The sequence below is a fragment of the Cynocephalus volans genome, chromosome 3, assembly GCF_027409185.1.
Source record: "Cynocephalus volans isolate mCynVol1 chromosome 3, mCynVol1.pri, whole genome shotgun sequence".
In the NCBI taxonomy this organism is placed as follows: domain Eukaryota; kingdom Metazoa; phylum Chordata; class Mammalia; order Dermoptera; family Cynocephalidae; genus Cynocephalus; species Cynocephalus volans.
This window is the reverse complement of record NC_084462.1, coordinates 108,482,493-108,504,672: the sequence shown is the minus strand read 5'-3', so window position 1 is coordinate 108,504,672 and position 22,180 is coordinate 108,482,493. Positions and strand designations below refer to the sequence as shown.

At 41.5% G+C, this 22,180-nt stretch overlaps 1 protein-coding gene across 1 annotated transcript; it reads right to left on the bottom strand.

Annotated features, from left to right (window-relative positions):
* Window positions 1-20,567: 20,567 nt before the first annotated feature.
* LOC134372704 (olfactory receptor 6E1-like) lies at window positions 20,568-21,815 on the bottom strand. Its single transcript, XM_063090098.1, has 2 exons — window positions 21,810-21,815; window positions 20,568-21,515 (listed from the first exon to the last, which is right to left on the bottom strand). Exons 1-2 carry the CDS (start codon window positions 21,813-21,815, stop codon window positions 20,568-20,570), a joined length of 954 nt encoding a protein of 317 aa, XP_062946168.1.
* Between the last annotated feature and the right edge of the window lie 365 nt (window positions 21,816-22,180).

Sequence of the window (22,180 nt, the reverse complement as noted above, 5' to 3'; positions counted from 1 at the left end):
TATGAACCCCTACCACGTTTTCTTCAGCCCTTATATTACTCTCCCTACATGGCCAACTTACTTAAACAAATCACTCAAAATTGTCCTTTGTGTACTTGTTGCTCCAATCAAGGTGGCCTCCAAGTTCAGTCCTTTCCCATACACCAGGCCAGAGGATACACTCCTGGCCAGGATTGGCAAATTTTTAAAAAAAAATATTTTATTTTATTTTATTTTTTTGTGACCGGTAAGGGGATCGCAACCCTCCTGCGCTCAGCCAGTGAGCGCACCGGCCATATATAGGATCCGAACCTGCGGCTGGAGCACTGCTGCGCTCCCAGCGCTGCACTCTCCCGAGTGAGCCACGGGGTCGGCCCAGGATTGGCAAATTGACTTTACTCACATGCCTCCCCACAAAAGGACATACTATCTTCTAACCCTAGTAGATACTTTTCAGGTTGGGTTGAGGCTTTCCCCTGCATTTCAGAGGATGCTACAGCAGTAATGCATGCTCCCACCTCAGAAATCATCCCTCATCTTGGCCTACCTACCAGTCACTCGCCTATGGGTTGCCTCCCACAAGCCCACAAGCCTCAGCCCCCTTGAACTTATGTATGGTAGACCCTTCACTCTCACACCTCTCCCTTCCAGCTCATCACCTTTAGGTCAGTATCTCCCTACTCTTTCACTCATTAGGGATCTTCTTAGGGAACAGGCCAACCTTCTATTACCTCATCCTTTCCCACCACCCCCTCAGACATTAAGCTGAGCCCGGGACAGCAAATATATATTAAGACATGAATCCCAAAGTCCCTCTCACCACGTTGGGAAGGGCCTTATACAGTATTTATCACCACCCCCACGGCAGTAAAAGTACTAGGAAAGGCCCCTTGGTACCACTTATCCTTGGTAAAACTAGCACCTGCGACTTTACCCAAAGAATCTGTTAACACCAAGCCAGAGGGGTCCCTCTGCTCAACCCCCAACCCAACACCTCCTTACACTTCGTCCATTTTAGGACCCACAAAACCAAAAATCTCCAGGACCTCCACTCTTCTCCCAATCCCAGAAGAAGGATTATCTTTCCCTCAGCGATTTTCCTCTCACTCTTGCAGGCCCGCTTCGTGTCCTTCACACAGGAGCTGCTCCAAGACTGGTCCCGAGCTGCTATCATGGGTTTGCCATCATGGGACTTGATAAGTATATGCCACCCTGTGTCCCTAACCTTTATTATACTATCTGTTCTAGTACTTGCTACAGGATTGGCCAGTGCTGCCCCAAAGGAGTGTAACATTATAGGAAGGTTTCTCTGGCACTCCTTTAACTCCTATCAGTAGGATGCTTCTTAGCAATTTAATTGTAGCAATGTACCCTTTAAATTCTTTTGGCTCCCTAACCCTTTGCATCCTTCCTGAGTTTTTCCTCCTATCTCAATGCTCTCCCTTACCTGGAACATGGAGGTTCCACGTCCACAGGATGATTTGGTCCTCAATGGATCAGGCTGGTCCCTGAGCGACTCATCTGTCTCCCACTTTGTGAGAAACTTTTTGTGGTCACCCCCTCCTTGTCGATGCAGCCCGTAACGTTTCCACAAACATCTCTTCACTTTCCTCTAATCTCATCTCAGTGGGGACTGTCAGTGTTGTGTGGGGCCTGCCCACACTCTGCCTCAGTACCACCACCAAATGCTACTGCTCACTTACCCACTCCTCATCCATGCCGTAAAACCAGAATATATTTCCTTTGTAAAACTATGTTATCCTGTTGCCTGTCCCCTAATGCAATTTTAATTTTTTGTGTATTTGTTTGGCTCATCTGGACATCACAGTCCAGACAGATGGAGGGATGGAGATGGGACTGGGACTAACTTTGCCACCCCCCTCAGGAAGTGCCCCTGCTCCCATAGGGCACTAATCATACCTTTCTAAATTGGGACAGGGATCCTTCCTGCAACTGGGACTGGCATAGCGGGCCCGGCTACTGCCTCTCAGTTCTGTCAAAAACTCTCAGGAGAACTAAGCATAGATAGCATCTCCCCCCTCCAGCAACAGGTCACCTCACTTGTGATAGTTGCTTTACAGAACTGTCAGACCCTTGACCTCCTTACAGCTGAGAAGGAAGGCACCTGCTTCTTCTTGGGGGAGGAATGCTGTTATTAAGTAAATAAGTTGGGGTGATCCAAAACAACTTAAACCATTTAAAGGCGAGCATTGATCGCTGACACAAAGGCTTGCAAAACACAAACACACCTTGGAGGTGGCCCCAGTCACTGAACCCTTGGATACCCTGGCTTATGCCCCTACTAAGATCCCTTACTGTGCTGGGACTCATCCTACTCTTTGGTTCCTGTCTCTTTTGGTCTTTCTCTAATTTCTTGCAGGAACATATGCAGGCTTTTGCCAACCAAAATGTCACCGAATTGTTCCTGCAAGGAGGATTTCAGCCACTCAGAATCAGTGACCCTACCCTGGAAGAATACAGCCTCCCCACACGAAACCAGTACCCTGCCACCTAATTGTTTTACCCGCCAACATAAATCTTTTATTTTTTCCATATCTTTGCCCATCTCCAGCAGGAAGCAGCTTCAGAAGAATGGGACCTTCACCCCTTTTTCCCTTCTCCTTATACTTAAATGGCAGGAATGATAGATTTCGGACATGACCGGTGCCATTGTGCATACAATAAGCACAAAATAGCTGCCATCCTTGTCTTCCACTCCAGGACCAAACCCCTCCCCCCTTCCCTTTACAAGAAGCCTCATGACTTAAATACAAACCCTTTTGCTTCCACAAGGGTGCAGTTCTCCACCCTGGTCGCATAGCTTCTGCATTAGCATAATGCCCCTCCTTGATGGTATCAGCCAGCCCTTGGCACCCTATATAAGCTCTACCACCCCCACACCTGGTGCTGTCCTCCATTTTGAGGGCAGCCCCTGGCTGCCTGTCACTTTAAGTGCAACCCAGCAGATTCTTTTCCTTTAGTAAAGCTTGATCAGTACTGGCATCTCTGCTCACTTTCTCTCACTGCCTACATCAGCTGCTTGCACAGGGATGGCAAGGCCTCAGCTTATTTTTAGGCTTCCCTGCATGTAGAGCTTTTGCTTTCTTTCTCAATGATGCAGAAAAGAAAGAGAAAGTTACATGGTGCTCTGACTGTATGTGTCCAGGAAAGGCCTTATGATCATTAAAGTCCTTGAGTTTCTCTTACGCAGCCAGAAGGAGGTATTCATTTCCACTTCAATAGAGGCATGAAGCTCTTTTATAGAATGAAGCTGGCTATTTTGCATAAAACAAAGAAGTTATACATTAGCATGGGGTAACTGGATTTTCTCAGTAGCTATCAAACAATGACTGGAGACAATGGTTTAATTATAACTACCACGGTTTAAAGACTCAGAACTCACACACAAAATCTGAACGAAATTTCACCATTCCTTTAGAAAGAGATTTAAACTGATCTGTGGATCTAATGAAGAGCCTACTTTATTCTTTCCATTCCCTAGCTGCTCCCAAAGCACTTCAAGCTTATTTCAGCCTCTAGCATTTGCCAAAGCTGTTCCCACGGCCTGGATGCCTTCCCTCCTTTCTTTTGCTTAACTACTATTTAATTCTCTTTCAAGGCTCACTTCAGGCACTCCCTCCATTAAGGAGTTTTTTGTTTTTGTTTTTTGCTTTTTTACAACTTCAGCCTATTCTGAGCTCTACTGTCTATGAACATTCATTGCTAGCACCACATGATTTAACTCAGATTGTACTTCAGTTGTATGAATCAATGGTCTTGTTTTCTTTGAGAAAATAAGCTATTTGAGAGTAGAGACTACATCTTAATCATTTTTTGCATCCCAGTACCTATGACAGGTCCTGGTAACAAAGTTTTATTGAATTAATGAGTAAATATATATGGTAGGCATATGACAGATACTCAGTAAGTACTTGTTGCTTGATTGACTATGGGGCCATTGTAGGAAATGATAGATAACCTGACTCACAGTATCACCATTTTAATGCTGGTTAGTACTGTTTGCAGAGGTTCAGACAGAAATTACACCCCATTACCGAACCAAGATGGGTCCATCATCCGCTGCCCAAATATCTAAGAATCTCTCATGTCAGAGTTTGCAGTGTTAAAGATTAACATTTATTAGAATGCCATTCAAAGAAGCCACTAGTAGCCAAGGGAGTTTTTAGGACTCCGGGCTCGTTGATAGCTTAGAATCACAAGCATTTATAGAACAAAATCATGAGTGGGAGGTCCTGGGAACTGCATGTGAATCCAATTTGTTGGTTGTGAGGTAAGAGTAATTATTTCTGGCATCTTGACTGATATTTTCCATGGTGCCTTAGGGTTCAGGGTGTGTGGGTTTCAAAGCAGGTTTGTAGTTTGTTATCTGCAAAGACAGCTCAAGATTGGCATTACAGATGTTATTCCAAGCCATAAGGCATTTATTAAGGAACAACCATCTTTTTTTGTTAATAGGGAATATTATGTTTATTTCCAACAAAGGATTTTTCTCTAGAACTATGCAGTGATAAGATAATCAAGAAAATAAAACAATTTGTTAAGAAGTCGGCTACTTCAGAAAAGAAGATACATGAAGGGTCAGTTAGCACATGAAGATATGCTCCACTTTTTAGTCATTAGGGAAATAAATCAATACCACAATGAGATATCATTATATACCTATGAGTATGGCTAAAATTAAAGACTGACAATATCACGTTGCTGAAGATATAAAGCACCTGGAAGTCTCATACTTGTGGGAATGAAAAATAGTACAATCCCATTGAAAATCTCACTAACAGTTTCTTATAAGGTTAAACATATACAAATCATGTGGACAACTATTCCATTTCTAGGTATTTACTATATGTGCATAACGATCTGTATATGACTGTTCACAATGGCTTTATTCATATCAGCCAAACCTGGAAATGACACAAATATCAAGGGACAAGTGAATGTGTAAGCAAACATTGTATATCCACATAAAAGAATATTACTCAGCAATAAAAAGGCATTAACTATTGATGCATATAGTAATATGAATGGATTTTAAAAACATTACGCTGTGTGAAAGAAGGCAGACACAAATGAACACAGGTGTAATTTCATTTATAGAAAATTGTTAAAAGGCAAACTGATCTGAAGTGAGAGTGGTGGCCTGGGGCTGAGGGTTGAAGGAGTGACGGGCTGTAAGAAACTTTTGGGGCAATGGAAATGCCCTGTGTCTTGATAGTGGCTGTAGTTTCATTTGTGTATGTAACTATTAAAATGCATTTAATTGTATATTTTTAAGTGGTACAGTGTATTGTTCTTAAATTATACCTTCTTGAAGTTTTTTCATAATCTATCGTATTCCTCCATACTAGCCATTATCATTGAGAAAATGAAATTTAATAAAACACAATAGAGTTTAACACCCCAAATTATTAAATACTTAAGAATACAAATAGTGAAGCGGGTACAAGACTCCTAAAAACTATTGTTGAGAGAAATTAAAGCAGACTAAATAAATAGAGAAATATACATCATGTTCATGGATTGAAGACCCAGTATTGTTAGGATGCTAAATCAACATTATTCTGATTGACAGTTGCTGTAGGCATTATTGAAGAAATTGACAAACTGATTTAAAAATGTATATGAAAATCAAAGAACCTAGAATAGACAAGATAATCTTGCAGAATCATTAAGTTGAAGGACTTACTCTGCTAGATTCTGGAACTCATTTTAAAGCTATAATACCTAAAAAACTATAGTACTGGTATAAGTAAACATAAATATATCGATGTGAAAATCTTAAGATTCAAAAATATGCTCACATATGTGCAGTTATTTTATTTTATTTTTGGTGAGGACACTGATACCCTTCACTGGGAAATAGACTTTACAGTAAAAAGTGTTAGAGTGAACAAATATATGTTTTAAAAAAGTTAATATTAACAACCACAAAATCAGGTCTTACCCTAAGGAGCAAACCTCCTGACCCACAGATAAAATCTCAGCCTAAGGAAGTTTATTTAATCAACTCATCTTATTATTGTTACTCCTAAGAATCCAGCCCTTCCTGCCAGGTTAAGCAGTTTTTCTTTAGCTAGCTCCCTTTCCCCACCAGACTGTGGTCAGGGGCACAGCTAGGAGAGACTGGCTTTTGTTCCCTGGTTTCACCACTAAGCTCCCCACCATGTCTTCCTCCAGCACTGACTTCTTGTTTCCCCTTCCCTTCCCCCACAGTGATTTGGACATCAAAGGGTTACCTAAAAGAAGGCTACCTAAAATAAGTCAGACAATTGTGAGTAGCGGAATGAGGAGTGGCTACTTTGTATTCCTTGGGCTCCTGCTTCCAGTCCCCTAAGGGCTGTACTCCTGGCAGGGAAAAAGCTCCAGACTGAGAAGTAAGGAGGTTCTTAACTCGAGATTTCCTCTCCTAGTCATCCAGGTGATTAAGGCAGAAGTACAATTACAGGTTTCTGGGGAACAAGCTAAGAATGATTTTGCTCAATTGTTAAAACTTTGTGATATGTTTTGAGAGAACAGAACCCTAAGGAATAAAGTAGGTAGTGGCAGATGAAAACAGACAAAGAGGGACCTTGTTGTCCTGTCTGTATGCAGCAAGAGGATGACAAAATAACAATAACTGAATGAATGAATATATGAGTAGTGTCATGCCCCACCATTCCTTAAACATTTACTGAGCATCAACTTCATGCTAGATCTGAAATAAATCTCTGTCTTTTGGAAGTTCCCAATGAAATGGGGGGATGAAGTATTAGTTTTAAATTTGAAGTGCTACAAGTGAAACAAATAGGTGTTGAGACAGAAAATTATGGGGTGAGAGGACTTGTATAGAGTGGTCAGGAAAGACTTCCCTGGGGAATGACCAGCTGATACTTGAAGAATGAGCTGAACTCAGAGGCAGAGCTTTGGAAAGAACAACTCTCCAGAGGAAAAAGCAGCATAGAGTGTCCCAGAACCAGAAAGGAGGCCAGTGTGGCTGGAGGGTGGTGGGTGAGGGGCAAGGGGCAGGAGTGCCTGCTGGACAGCGAGGCCTGGGCCAGACAAGGCAGACACATTGGAATCAGCTGGGGAGTCTCTGTTGTTTTTTTCGTTTTGTTTTGTTTTGTTTTGTTTTGTTTTTCTTTTCATCTGCCTGGCTGGAAGGGGAAGTCCCTCTTAGAAAATAAAATGAACTCAGAATCACCAAAGGACTTTGAGGATTAAGGCAAGGCATTTGGGTTTTATTTGAAGATTAAAGGAAAGCTATTAATGAGTTTTAGACAGGGAAGTGATTGGATTCCATTACGTTTTATAAAGATCACTCTGGCTGCCCTGTGGAGAACGGGATGAAGGTGGGCAAAAGAGGGCTAGGAAGGTGGGTGAGGAGACCATCACTACCACCCATGACAGACGCTGGAGACTTGAACAAGGCAGGAGCAGTGGAGGTGACGAGGAGAGGTGGATATAGAGATATATTTTCAAGCGAAAATTGATAGAGATTAAATTGATATTGTCAAAGCAAAACACTTCAGTCTGTAAGGAATTTTTTTTTTTTTTTTTTGACCAGTAAGGGGATCGCGACCCTCGGCACGGTGTTGTCTGCGTCACGCTCAGCCAGTGAGCGCACCGGCCATCCCTCTATAGGATCCGAACCCGCGGTTTCAGGTGCTACCAGCGCCGCACTCTCCCGAGTGAGCCACGGGATCGGCCCTGTAAGGAAATTTTAAGGAGGCATTTATTAGGTTTGCAAACTAGGGAAGACTACCTCTCAAGATGAGGAGAAAGTCTGCCCACTTGAGGTGAAAAGCAAAAGGTTTTTATAGTAAAGTACAGGAAAGAATAAGCAGTAAAAAAAAATTCCAAATATTGTTTTAAAACATAATAGCTAAGTGATCACATCAGGCTTCCGGGACAATTTTGATCTGTAGAATAAAGTTAACTACAGAACAAAGTACCAAGTCAAATGATTACACCTATTTTTTTTTATGTCAGTCAGTTCAAGTAAAAGGTCAGTTTCTTAGGCCTTGAGGAACAAGTCACTTAAAGTTCGAACATGGAGTCACTTCAGTTCTTTTTTCAGTTCTCCTTTCTGGCCTCTTTTGCTCTTCATTTCCCCTTTTTGTTCAATGGCACACTGAAGCGTTGCCATAGATCAATTCTGGGAAACTGAGTTATGATTCATGTTCCTTGTTGCCCAGGTTCATGCCTGGGGTTCATCTAGTCCCTCACAGGAGACTTCAGAAGGAGAGAGGTATGTGGAATTTTGATTCGTCATCATCATGGTAAGATTTTTTTTCCTTCTGGATGTTAAACATTTATTAATACATATTATGATGATCTCGTATCCTACAAGGTATAACACACTAACCAATAATATCATTAATCTATATTAGAGTACAGTTTCAAAGTTTCGATTTTATGGGGTAACTATCAAAATACATATTTAGAAGGTACAAGAGACTTAACAGAATCCCAAATTTGTTGAAGTGAGGGATTATTGAATTTATGCAACCAAGTGGCTTGTTTATAAAGTGTTAAGTGTCTAATCCCACTTGGCTAGAGGAGTTTATACAAGTGCAGCAGGTGGTATTTATAACTGTGCATACTCCTCCTTGCTCGGCTAATAAATAGTCTAAAGCTCTTCTATTGTTTATTACCACAGAAGCTAAGCTATCTAGGGAGGTTTGTATGTTACTTAGAGCATGGCTGGTGCTTCGGGATAATTCCTCTCAAGTATTTGTTAAAATTCCAAGGGTAGCTTTGTGATAAGCAAAACTTCCCCCAGGGAGCCAAAAGTCCAATATTGAGTCTAATACCTTCAATTAACAGTCCTAAGTCCTGCTTTCTTTGTGTCAATGACTACCTAAAAGGGTGGGGCCTACACATTTGAACCTGGATATGCGAAGCCCAGGGTACATTATCCAGTTACCCAGGCATTATTTATACATTTAAAAGCCAATGTAGGGGTTGGCCAGTTAGCTTACTGGGAAAAGCAAGGTGTCGATAATACTAAGGTTAAGAGTTTGGATCCCCTGTACCACCAGTAGCGCAAACTAGACAAAAACCAGCCAATGTAAAACCATCAATATGTCCTTTTGGGTTATAAGAAGTGGGGAATGAACTTTTCAGGTGACCACAGACAAACATATATCTTTTGGGAGCTCACCAGGACTTAATGGCGGCAGTCTTGTTATTAATGTTAGCAAAATGGAAAGATAAATAACCACTAGTGCATTGATAAGAAAGAGAATCAACAGTATAGGGATATTTTAAATCACAATAAGGAGCTAATTTGGCAGAGACTGAATTTTTACAGAAACTTTTCCAAGAGCGCTATTTAGCCGGGAGCTGATATGAAAGTCCCCCAAACGGATTCGAGTGTCTCCAGGTGTATGTTGTTACATTACCAACAGGAATTTTTTCTTCATCAATACAGGGAGAGGTATAATTACAATTAGTATTATTGTGTTCTTTAGCTAACATCAAATCTAAATCTGGTTATAAAAGGGAGTGTAAAATTTAAAGCAAGGTAAAATTTTTGATAGGTTTGATTTACACCGTAAGTATCATGAAAACAAGGAAACTCAAAAGGAACTGTGAGATAGCAAAGTAATGGTGCACGCAGCACTATAGATGATCTGGACTCTTGAAACAATCATCACAAGCCTTAGCCTTAGCCTTAACATCTACTGGTATCATTTCAAAAATATGTCGTTGAGAATGAGGTTGCTAATGGCAAATCCAACAATTTGTCACATTTTCTCCTTTGGCTACAGTGTCAGACAATTTGATTAACAAATTATCTTCCCAAGCATTATTATATCTTACCATTAAGTTAAAAATTATTAAAAGAATAATTTTTATTCTTCAAGAAACTAATCTGAAAACCCATTGTTTAAAAACTCAAATCAGGCAAAAAGCCGAAAGTCCAAGGGGAATTCAGGGTTGTGTGTGTTCCTGAATATACTGAAGAATAAACATTACTAAGACTACAATGAAGGCTTCAGGGGACTCTTCCCAATTAATTTCTTGGACACCAGAGGACATGAGGCTCTGTGTCCTCAGAGTTCCAACAAATCTTCAACTTAGTATCTGAGGTAGGAACAGGGTGCCACGAGTCAACAGCATTTACTTTCTTCAAATGGGTAATATGACTCCATGGATCTATACTTTGCATCTTAGCAACATGTGAGTTTGTTAATAATACCTGGTATGGTCCTTTCCATTTAGGCTGTAACAAATCCTTTATTTGATGTCCTTTCCGTTACAGTAAACGAGCTGGCTGAAAGGGAAGATCAGTCTGATTTTCATCTGCCAATTTTACTTTTCATTTTATTCATTTATTTGATTTTTAAAATATTTCTTTTTAAAAAATGAAACATAATTGATTAAACATATTTGTGGGGTACAGAGTTGAATGTCAATACCTGTGTACAATATGTGGTGATCAAACCAAGATGATTAATACATTCATCGTTAATCATTCTTTGTGACCCTTTATCAATTTCTCACTAGCCTCCACCCCTCCTCCCCCTTTCCTGCCTCTGGTAACCTCAGTTCTGCTCTCTCCTCTTGAAAGTTTAGCGTATTATTGTGATTGTTATATCTTTCTTTCTTTCTTTTTTCTTTATTTTTTTAGCTCCCACTTATGAGTGACGACATGTGGTATTTCTCTTTCTGTGCCTGGCTTATTTCACTTAACATAATTTTCTCCAAGTTCGTCCATGTTGCTGCGAATGGCAGAATTTCATTCTTTTTTATGGCAGAGTAGTATTCCATTGTATGTATACACCACATTTTCCTTATCCAGTCATCTGTTGGTGGATATTTAGGTTGCTTCCTACTCTTGGCTATTGTCATACAGCTGCAATAAACAAGGGAGTGCAGGTATCCCTTCGATATGATGATTTCTAATCAGTTGGGTGTATACCCAGCAGCAGGATTGCTTGACTGTATGGCAGTTCTTTTCTTCTTTCTTTCTTGAATTTATTTATTTTTTTGAATTTATTGAGACTTGATTTGTGACCTAATATGCGATCTATCCTGGAGAATGATCCATGTGCTGATGAGAAAAATGAATATTCTGAGGTTGTTGGGTGGAATGTTCTGTAGATATCTGCCAATTCCAATTGGTCTAGAGTCTTGTTTAGATCTTGTGTTTCTCTACTGATTCTTTGCCTAGATGATCTGTCTAATATTGACAGTGGGGTGTTCAGGTCCCCTGCTATTATGGTATTAGTGTCTATTTCTTTCTTTAGGTCTAATAGAGTTTGTTTTATAAATCTGGCTGCTCCCACATTGGGTGCATACATATTTATGATTGTTATGTCTTCTTGATGGATCAGTCCTTTTATCATTAAGTAGTGTCCCTCATTGTCTCTTTTTATGGTTTTTAGTTTAAAGTCTATTTTGTCAGATATAAGAATAGCTACTCCAGCTCGTTTTTCTTTTCTGTTTGCATGGTAAATCTTTTTCCATCCTTTCACTCTTAGTCTGTGTGAATCTTTATGGGTGAGGTGGGTCTCTTGTAGGCAGCATATAGTTGGGTCCTGCTTTTTGATCCAGTCAGCCAGTCTGTGTCTTTTAATTGGGGAATTTAAGCCTTTTACATTAAGAGTTGTTATTGAAAGGTGTTGATTTATTCCTAGCATTTTATTGGTTGTTTGGTTGTCTTAGGTGTCTTTTGTTCCTTGCTTTCTGATTTACTGTTTGTTTTCTGTGTTTGTTGGTTCCTTAGGTTGTAGATAGTGTTTTTGTTAGCTTGTTTTCTCTTCATGAATGCCATTTTTATTATACTAGCGGGTTTAGATTTTTCTTGGGTTTTTATGGCAGTGGTAGTTATTTTTCAGGAACCAAACCCAGTACTCCCTTGAGGATTTCTTGTAAGGGTGGTCGTGTGGTAGTGAACTCCCGCAGTTTTTGTTTGTCTGAGAAATATACTATTTGCCCCTCATTTTGGAAGGATAGCCTTGCAGGGTAGAGTATTCTTGGCTGGCAATCTTTGTCTTTTAGTATTTTGAAAATATCATCCCATTCCTTTCTAGCTTTTAGGGTTTGTGATGAAAAGTCTGATGTTAACCTGATTGGGGCTCCCTTATAGGTGATTTGACGCTTCTCTCTTGCAGCTTTTAAGATTCTCTCTTTGTCTCTGAGTTTTGCCAATCTGACTATGACATGTCTTGGAGAAGGTCTTTTTGGGTTGAATACATTTGGAGATCGTTGAGCTTCCTGGATCTGAAGATCTGTGATTTTTCCTATACCTGGGAAGTTTTCTGCCACTATTTTGTTGAATATGTTTTCAATGGAATCTCCATTTTCCTCCCCTTCTGGAATACCCATGACTCGGATATTTGAGCGCTTAAGGTTGTCTGATATCTCTCTCAGATTTTCTTCAATGTCCTTGATTCTTTTTTCTTTCTTTTTGTCTGCTTGTGTTATTTCAAACAGCCCATCTTCAAGTTCAGAGGTTCTCTCTTCAACTTCGACAAGCCTGCTGGTTAAACTCTCCGTTGTGTTTTTTATTTCGTTGAATAACTTCTTCAGTTCAGCAAGTTCTGCTACATTTTTTTTCAGGACATTGATTTCCTTGTACATTTCCTCTTTCAGGTCCTGTATACTTTTCCTCATTTCATCATGATGTCTAGCTGAGTTTTCTTGTATCTCATTCAGTTTCCTTAGAATTATCACTCGAAATTCCTTATCAGTGATTTCAAGGGCTTCTTGTTCTATAGGATCTAGAGTTTGAGATTTATTAACTTTTGGTGGTGTACTTTCTTGATTTTTTGTATTTCTGGTATCTTTTTTTTGGTGTTTATTCATTGTGGCAGGGGGTTTCACAGTCCACCGTTTTGAGACTAATGAATAACTAGGATGTTGCTGTGGTTGCCAATTTCGTATGGCTCCTTCCGTGACTGCTCAGTTGGCCTCTAGTGCCTTGTGTGTGTGGTTGCCTCAGGTCTTGGGCTTCTCCGGGGAGCCACCTTTCTGGTCAGCTTGGACTCTGCTGGGCTGGTGGATCACGTACCACAGGGTGTGTGATCGCTGTTGAGCTTTCACTTCCTGTGCAGGACTTCTCCCTGTTCCGTGTGCTCTGGCCCAGGCTGTTAGATCGTGCAGTGGCGACCCCACCGGGTGTGTGGTTTCTGTTGAGTCTCCGCCTCCCTGGCCGCACGTCTCCCCCCTCTGTGCGCACTGTGCTGGGCTGGGGCGTGTCTTCTGCACCCCTCGTCTATCAGCTGGGCCTTCAAGACCCTGCTCGGCACCGCCTCGCCCAGGAAGTCTACCAGGTTTCTGCTGGGCACAGACGACCGGTCTCTCTGGGTGCCTTTGTAGCACTATGTAGATCTTTCTTGGGTCTTGTTCACCTTTGTATCCCCCCAGTATAAACCGAGTCTAGCGCCCACCTGCAGCCTGGTCTCCGGCAGGTTCAAGCGGACCTGGGCACTCTCCTACCACACTATTCCCAACCAGAAATTCGTTAGGCTTTTTTCCAAACTGGTGGCCGCAGAGATGGTATCTGCCTCCCAGTAACAGGGAGTTTACCTGGGGCCGGAGTCCAGGGTGTGGTGGAGTGACAGTCGGCCCGCCCGTACTTCCTTGCCCTCCCGACACTGGCCGGGGACGCCCCCCGCCACCAGCCCCGCCAGAGAACCGTGGAGGGAGTGGGAGGGGAGGCCGGCCCGCAGGCTCCGGAAAGCCCCGCGCCAGGCCAAGCAAGTGGGAGGGCTCAGTGATGGCCGAGCCGGGCGGGGCTGCCCGCACCTGGGAAAATGGAGGCAGCACGGGGTGGTGAGTGGCCTGGTGGTGCAGGCGGGAGCCGGGTGGGCATCCACCCCCCGAACAGAACTGTGCCAGGGGTCACTCACAGTGCTGTGCCAGGTCGGGTGCTCACTCTGTCTCTGGTATGTTGCCTTCCCAGTTCTCGGCTGCTGCCGCCTCGGGCTGTTCAGTCGCGGTGCGGCTAGGGCGCTCCCAGGAATCTTCTTTAATGCCAGCCTGAAACCTCGAATCCTGAGTAGGGCAGCTGGCCGCCTTCAGCGTGGCCCCGGCCTCCGGGATCCTGTCTGCATCCACAGCAGCCCTGGCGCCGTGTTCCCTGTTTAGAGACTCGCTTTTGCAGCTAAGAAACAGTTCTTTTCCTGCTCCACACTTCAAAGCTGTTGCCTGTAAATGAGGCAGCCTTTCCTGCCGGGGGCAAAGTGGCGGTCACCCCCCATGACCGGCCAGCAGCAGCAGTCCTCCCTTAAGAGATGGCAAGAGGAAGGTCCACAAGTTTCCCGGCTGCCTGAGGCCCAGTGGCCGCCTTTTCCACCTCAGCTACTCCGCGCCAACCGCTGCAGCCGCCGCCATCTTGAAAAAGCTGAATTTATTTATTTTTTTAATAGATATAATGATTTTAATAAATCATCTTACACAGAGTGCAACAAAATAAATAAAAGAATGGCAAAACTCGAAAGAGTTGTCTGTAACCAATATCCTTTTCTATTCTCTCTTCATTTCACTCTGATAAATCATTTGGTCCCAGCACTAATGACTGCTTTCTCATGGGCTCTGATAGTCTTGTTGTCAATCCATGTTCAGTTTTCAGTCTTCATTTCACTTGTCCTATCAGTAGTATTTTGCATAGTTGGCCACTCCCTCCTTCCTGAAACACTTTCTTTACTCAGTTCTAGAACATCATGCTTTTTGGTTTTTCTCCTGCCTCAATGGCTAGTCCTTCTTACCGTCTTGTCATCCTTCTCCATCTGTCCAGCATCTAAATATTTTTTTCCAATTTAGACATAATTGATTGTACATATTTGTGGGGTACAAAGTTGAATATCAGTAGTTGTGTACAATGTGTGATGGTGAAATCAGGATAGTTAGCTTATTCATCATTGTAATATGTAATCATTTTTTGTGTCCATTCACCAATTTCTCGTTAATTTCTCATTAATCCCCCTCCCCAACTCTCTCCACATCCACCTTTCCACCTCTAGTCACCACAGTTCTTCTCTCTTTTTCTAACAGTTCATTGTATTGTTGAGATCGTTGTTTCCTTCTCTCTTTCTTTATTGTTTGTTTATTTATGAATTCAGCTCCCACTTATGAGTGAGGATGTGTGCTATTTCTCTTTCTGCACCTGGATTGTTCCACTTAACATAATTTTCTCCATGTTCATCCATGTTGCTGTGAATGGCAGAATTTTATTCTTTTCATGGCTGAGTAGTATTCCACTGTGTATATATACCACATTTTCCTTACCCAATCATCCACCGATGGACATTTAGGTTGGTTTCCTAGCCTGGCTATTGTAAATAGAGCTGCTATGAACATGGGAGTGCAGGTATCTCTTTGACATATATACCCAGTAGTGGGATTGCTGGGTTGTATGGTAGTTCTCTTTGTAGTTGTTTAAAGAACCTCCATAGTGTTCTCCATAATGGGTGTACTAATATACAGTCCCACCAACAGTGTAGGAGGGTTCCCTTTTCTCTGCATTCTCACCGGCATTTGTTATTCTCCATCTTTTTGATAATGGCCAGTCTAACAGGTGTGAGATGATGTCCCAATTGGTTTTGATTGGCATTTCCCTGATGCTTTGTGATGCTGAGCAGTTTTTCATGTGTCTGTTGACTGTTTATATATCTTCTTTTGGTAAATGCCTATTCAGCACCTTTGCCCATTTTTTAATTGGGTTCCTTTTTTTTTTTTTTACTGTTAAGTTGTTTGAGCTCCTTGTATATTTTGGATATTAATCCCTTGTCGGATGCATAATTTGCAAATATTTTCTCCCATTCTGTAGGTTGTCTTTATAGTCCATTAATTATTTCTTTTGCTATGCAGAAGATTTTTGGGTTAATACCATTTGTCTCCGTTTTTCCTTTTTTTGCCTGTGCTTCTGTGGTCTTAAAAAATCTTTGCCCAGTTCTACATCTTGAAATGTTTCAAGGTTTCAGGTCTTATATTTAAATATTTAATCCATTTGGAGGTGACTTTGGTATATGGCTAGAGGTATGGGTCTAGTTCCATTCTTCTGCATATGGATGTCCAGTTTTCCCAGCACCATTTATTGAAGAGGCAGTCTTTCCCCCAGTGTATGTTCTTGGTGCCTTTGTCAAAGATCTGTTGGCTGTAAGTATGTGGGTTGATTTCTGGGTTGTCTATTCTGTTCTATTGGTCCAAGTGTCTGTTTTTATGCCAGTACCATGCTGTTTTGATTACTATAGCTTTGTAGTATAATTTGAAGTCAGGTAGTGTTGTGCCTCAGGCTTTATTTTTATTTTTGCTCAAGATTGCTTTGGCTATTCAGGGTCTTTTGTTGTTCTATATGAATGTTAGAATTTTTTTCTATTTCTGTGAAGAATGTCATTGGTATTTTGATGTGGATTGTATTGACTCTATAGATTGCTTTGGGTAGTGTGGACATTTTCACAATATTAATTCTTCTAATCCATGTGCATAGAATGTCTTTCTATCTTTTTGTATCCTGTTTAATTTCTCTCAGAAGTGATTTGTAGTTCTCATTATAGAGATCTTTTACCTCATTGACTAAGCTGATTCCTAGGTTTTTGTTTTTTGGTTTTTGGTTTTGGGTTGTTTTTTTTTTTTTGGTGACTATTGTAAATGGGCTTGGTTTCTTGATTTCTTTTTCTTTTTATTTTTGGAGTATAAGAATGCTACTGATTTTTGTGCATTGGTTTTGTATACTGCAACTTTACTAAACTCATTTATCAGCTGTAAGTGTTCTTTGTAGTATCTAGGTTTTTCTATACATAGGATCATGTCATCTGCCAACAGGGACAGTTTGATGTTGTCTTTTCCAATCTAGATGACCTTTATTTCTCTCTCTTGCCTGATTGCTCTGGCTAGTACTTCTAGTACTATGTTAAATAGGAGTGGTGAGGGTGGATATCCTTGTCTTGTTCCTGTTGTTAAGGGAAAAGCTTTCACCTCTTCCTAATTCAGGATGATATTGGTGGTGGGTTTGTCATATATGGCCTTTATTGTGTTGAGATACTTTTCTTCTGTATTAGTCTGTTTCTGTTGCTTATAACAAAATACCTCAAACTGGGTGAATTATAAAGAAAATGAAATTTATTGCTTAGAGCCTTGTCTGGTTTCTCCTCCCATCCTTATTTCAGGGTCTGGGTACTATGTGCAAGTCTACATCTTCAGGCTGGCTGCACAAAAACTTTATATTTCATAATACTTTTGAGCATGAACAGAATGCAGCTAAATTCCTTGCTAGTTCACAGCAAGGGTGATCTTTGCTCCAGTGTCCAATAAATCCCTTCTTATTTCTATCTGAGATCACCTCAGTATGGCCTTTACTATCCATATTTTTACCAGCATTCTGCTCACCACCACGTAACCCGTCTAAGCTATTCCAAACTTTCCTTCATCTTTTTGTTTTCTTCTAAGTCCTCCAAACTCCTCCAACCTTTGCCTAACACCCAGTCCCAAAGCTGCTTTTCGAGTATTTGTTATAAGCAACACGCCATTTCTCTGTTACCAATTTTCTGTATTAGTGCGTTTCGGTTGGTTATAACAAAGTACCTGGAACAGAGTGATTTATAAAGAAAATGAAATTTATTGCTTACAGTTTTGGAGGCTGGGAAGTTCAAAATCCAGGGAATACATCTGGTGAGGGCCTTGGTGGTAGTGACAGTGACCCAGAGGTCTCACATGGCAGAAAATGGCAGAGCAGAGAGAGCAAACTTCTCATGAGCTCTTCTTTTAAAGCCCTCAGAACCACACCCCTGACCACCATTTTTAATCCACCCATTATGCCTTGGTCCTATATTCTAAATATCTCTTCAAGGTTCCACCTTTCAATTACCGTAATAGGATTTCCAACCCTCAGCAGTTACAGTGGGGTTTTAAGCTTCAATGAGGCTGAGGTTGGGTGATATCCATTGTATAGCACTTTTTGTATCTAATTTGCTGAGTCTTTATCAAGAAGATCCTGTGGCTTGGAGCCAGAGGAAGGAAACCCCCCCAACCAGGCATTGCCCCACTGACCTGGGGACCCTTTTGGAGTCCTGAGGCAGGAGCTGGAGGAAGCCAAACCTGCTCACAATCGTGTAAAGAGCACATTAAAGCCACTATTTCCACACAGGTAGTCCGCCATAGCCACCGCAATGCCATGGCTGCTGCAGAAGCAGCTAGTCACCATAGCAGTAGTGACAGCCACTGTGCAGGTTGCCTGCCAGACACTCGAATCCATCGACACAAGGAGAGTCACCAGTGGAGACCGAAAAAAAATTAAAAAAGAGGACATCTCTCTCCACAAAGCACATTCCAGAGTAGTAGAAGAAGCATCTGCTATATGATAATAGTGGGGACATGAACACACCTCTCTCAGCAGTGGACAGATCATCTAGGTGATAAATCAACAGAGAAACTGTTAATGTATCAGAAGGAGAGAACGAATCTATGGTTATTAGGTGGGGGAGGGGAAGGGAGATGGGGAGAGAGTGGGTAAGGTGCATAAAGAATAAGTAGGATTTGTAATAATGAGTATACTAATAAAAATAAATAAATAGGGCCGACCCAATGGCTCACTCAGGAGAGTGTGGTGCTAATAGTGCCGAGGCCACAGGTTAGGATCCTATAAAGGGATGGCTCATGCGCTCACTGGTTGAGCGTGGTGCAGACGACACCAAGCCAAGGGTTGCAATCCCCTTACTGGTCAAAAGAAAAAATAAGTAAGAATAACTGATCAAAACATTATTCAAAATAAAGTTGTAAAGGTGGGGATTAAAAAAAATAAAAAGAGATGTTGGATTTTGTCAAATGCTTTTTCTGCATCTACTGAGATGATCATACGGTTTTGTCCTTGATATTGTTGATGTGGTGCATCACATTTATTGCTTTGTGTATGTTGAACCATACTTGCACCCCTGGGATGAATCCCACTTAATCATGGTGTATAATTTTTTTGATGTGTTGCTCAATTCTGTTTGTGAATATTTTGTTGAGGATTTTTGTTTCTGTGTTCATTAAGGGTATTCGCCTACAGTTTTCTTTTTTTGTTGATGTATCTTTTTCTGGTTTTTGTATTAGGGTGATGCTGGCCTCATAGAATGAGTTCGGGAGAATAGCCTCTGTTTTAATTTTTGGGATAGTTTGAAGAGAATTGGCATTAATTCTTCTTTAAAGGTTTGGTAGAATTAAGCAGTAAAGCCATCTGGTGTTGGGCTTTTCTTTGCTGGGAGACTGCTGATTACAGCTTCAATCTCATTGCTTGTTGTTAATATGTTCAGGTTTTCTATGTCTTCTTGGTTCTGTCTTGGTGGTTTGTATGTGTCCAGAATTTTATGTGTTTCCTATAGGTTTTCACATTTTTTGTTGTATAGTTGTTTGTAATAATCTCTAATGATTTTCTGTATTTCTTTGCAACTAGTCTGCTTCTGTACATGTACGCTTTTGTCCTCACTAGTTGACTTATACCAAGAATTGGTTGTTTGCTTCCAAACCTCTTTGCTAATTGAACTTGTTATTGTAATCACATATTTTAACTAAATACAAATAAACCAATGAAATATGAGTGTCAAAAGGAAGTTGTTTCTATGAAAACTACATTGATTCCTTTCAATAGATTCCATAAAGGTAGGTAGTGAAAAAATTTTTCTTGAGCTAGATGTGGGTGAGAACTGTGATGTCTGGCAAATAAACACAAAAACAAAGAGCAAAAATCCTAGAATTTTGCTCACAGTTTCTCAAGCATCTTTAAAATTTTTGTGCTACTGAAACATATCCTAAAAGTAATAAACATCATTATGAATATGGTTTAACCAAAAAAGACTACAATAATCATCAAATTGATTCTCTAAGAAAAGGATATTCATAGATTAGTGACTGAATATATCTTTACAGGTTTTAATTTCAAATAAGTATTTAAGGCAAGTATCAATTTTAAATTGTTCTTCTGCTTTAACCCCTGCCCCCCATACTCAAATAGACAATCGAGGACTAGTCCCAATACTTTTGGAAAATAGGCTTCTATTGTGGTTAGCCAGTGGTCTTGTCATCATTTATTGAATTGACCTTCCTTACTTAGTAGAAAGTCTATTTTTTATCATCTGTTAGATCCTTACATGTACTGCAGTTTCTTTCCAGGCTATCCAGTCCCTTGTTCTTTTTGTTAGTTCTTGACTTAGTGCTGTAATAGCTGATACTTTTTTTTTGTTCCATATTTCTTGGCTATTCTACCTCATTAATTACCCCATACATATAATATTTCTGAAGTCTGTTGTAAATATATTCTTGTGGAGAATTTTTTAAAGTCAATTTTGATAAAAAGTTTCTAGCAAAGAAGAAATGCTAAATTTATTATAATTTAAAATGAGACAAGACTAAAAAACTCACATACAGGCTAGGGTCAGAAATATCAAGACATAGCACACATAGTAGTGGTATGCTGAGTTTTCTGTCATTCCTGAACAAGACTGAATGTACCAAAAGTGATACATGTAAGAAACTAGTCGATTAAGACATGTGACAAAGAACTGTCTATGAGGGGATAGTCATGGGATCAGGACAGGTGCTTCATTTGCAGAAGTTCAGGCAAGGAGGCAACTTTCTGCTCTCTCAGTTCTGGCTCGTCTTTATGACAGGAGCTTGCTTACTTGCTCCCTAAACACCTGCTTCACCTGTTTGTTTCTCAGGGTATAGATGAAGGGGTTCAGCATCGGGGTCACTACGGTGTTGAGCAATGCAACGATTTTGCTCTTGTCCTCCCCCTGGCCACCCTTGCCTGGCCGGACATACATGAAGATGCAGCTGCCATAAAAGAGAGACACGACAGTGATGTGGGAGGAGCAGGTTGAGAAGGCTTTCTGCCTCTCCTTGGCTGAGGGGATCTGCAGGATGGTGTGCAGGATGTGGCCATAGCAGGTGGCCGTCACGGACAGCGTGCACAGTAAGCTGAAGTTGGCCACAACAAAACCCAGAAGCTCTATGAGACTTGTATCTGCACATATGAGTTCCAGGAGTGGAAAGTTATCACAGAAGAAATGATTAATGATATTGGGGCCACAGAAGGGCTGTTGAATTATGATGAAACTTGGAATGATGATGAGAAGGAATCCTGCCATCCATGAACAGAGCACTAGCTGGACACAGATCCGTTTACTCATGACAGTGGCATAACGCAAGGGGTTACATATGGCCACATACCTGTCAAAGGACATCACTGCCAGTAGGAAGAACTCTGTGGTGCCCAGGAAGAAATAGAGGAAACTTTGTAGGAAGCAGCCTGCTCGGGAGATGGTCTTGTATCCTGTGAGGATGTTGGTCAGCATCTTGGGGAAGATGACTGAGGTGAACCCGATCTCCAGGACGGCAAAGTTGCGGAGGAAGTAGTACATGGGGGTGTGGAGGCGCCTGTCCACGAGGGTGATGACCACGATGAGGAGGTTCCCCAGCAGTGTGAAGAGGTAAGTCAGGAGGAGCCCCAGGAAGATGAGCATCTGTAGCTCACAGGCATCTGAGAGCCCCAGCAGGACAAACTCGGTGATGGTGGTGCAGTTCCCAATGGCTCCTCTGCCCTCACTCTGCTGGGGATGGCTGATCAAAGGGGTTTAGCATCAGGAGTCATGATGTTCTGGGGATCTGAGGACAACCTGGAACTGAAAGGAGAGGGATGAATGTTGCAGTTTGGGCTAAAGAAGTTCTTTATTTCTGTGAAGGACATATCTTTCCACCACTGACTACTCAGGCTTGTTTTGCAGAGCCCCTTGTGGTACCTGTCTCATGTTTGGTCCCTCGTGTATCTGTGTGTTACAGGAGAAAGTGGTGATGAAGAGCAGAACGTGAGGCAGGGGGGAGAAAAAGCTCTGGGTTCATACCGTCATGAGCTTAGCACAGATAAATCTTGCAAAGGCATTGTGAGCAGGTCAAGGAGATAGCACACAGACAGGACAGCTGATAAACTTTTGTTTTTTTCCTATTTTAAACCACAGGTCACCAACTGTGGGGAAGTGGGCCACTTCATGAATCCCAGACACGTCCCCCTTTGTCCTACATGCTTGATAAGTGAGTGGGGAGACTTGCTGACAGCCTGAGAGCCTGGACATGGCTTCACCATCCACGACAGACATTCACTGTTTTAAGGGGCAGTCGTGTAGTGCCCGGTGGGACAGTATGGATGACCTGGACGTTTGCCCTGCCACCTTGCAACTGCATGCTCTTCCAAACTGTTCTAGTACACTTGGAATAA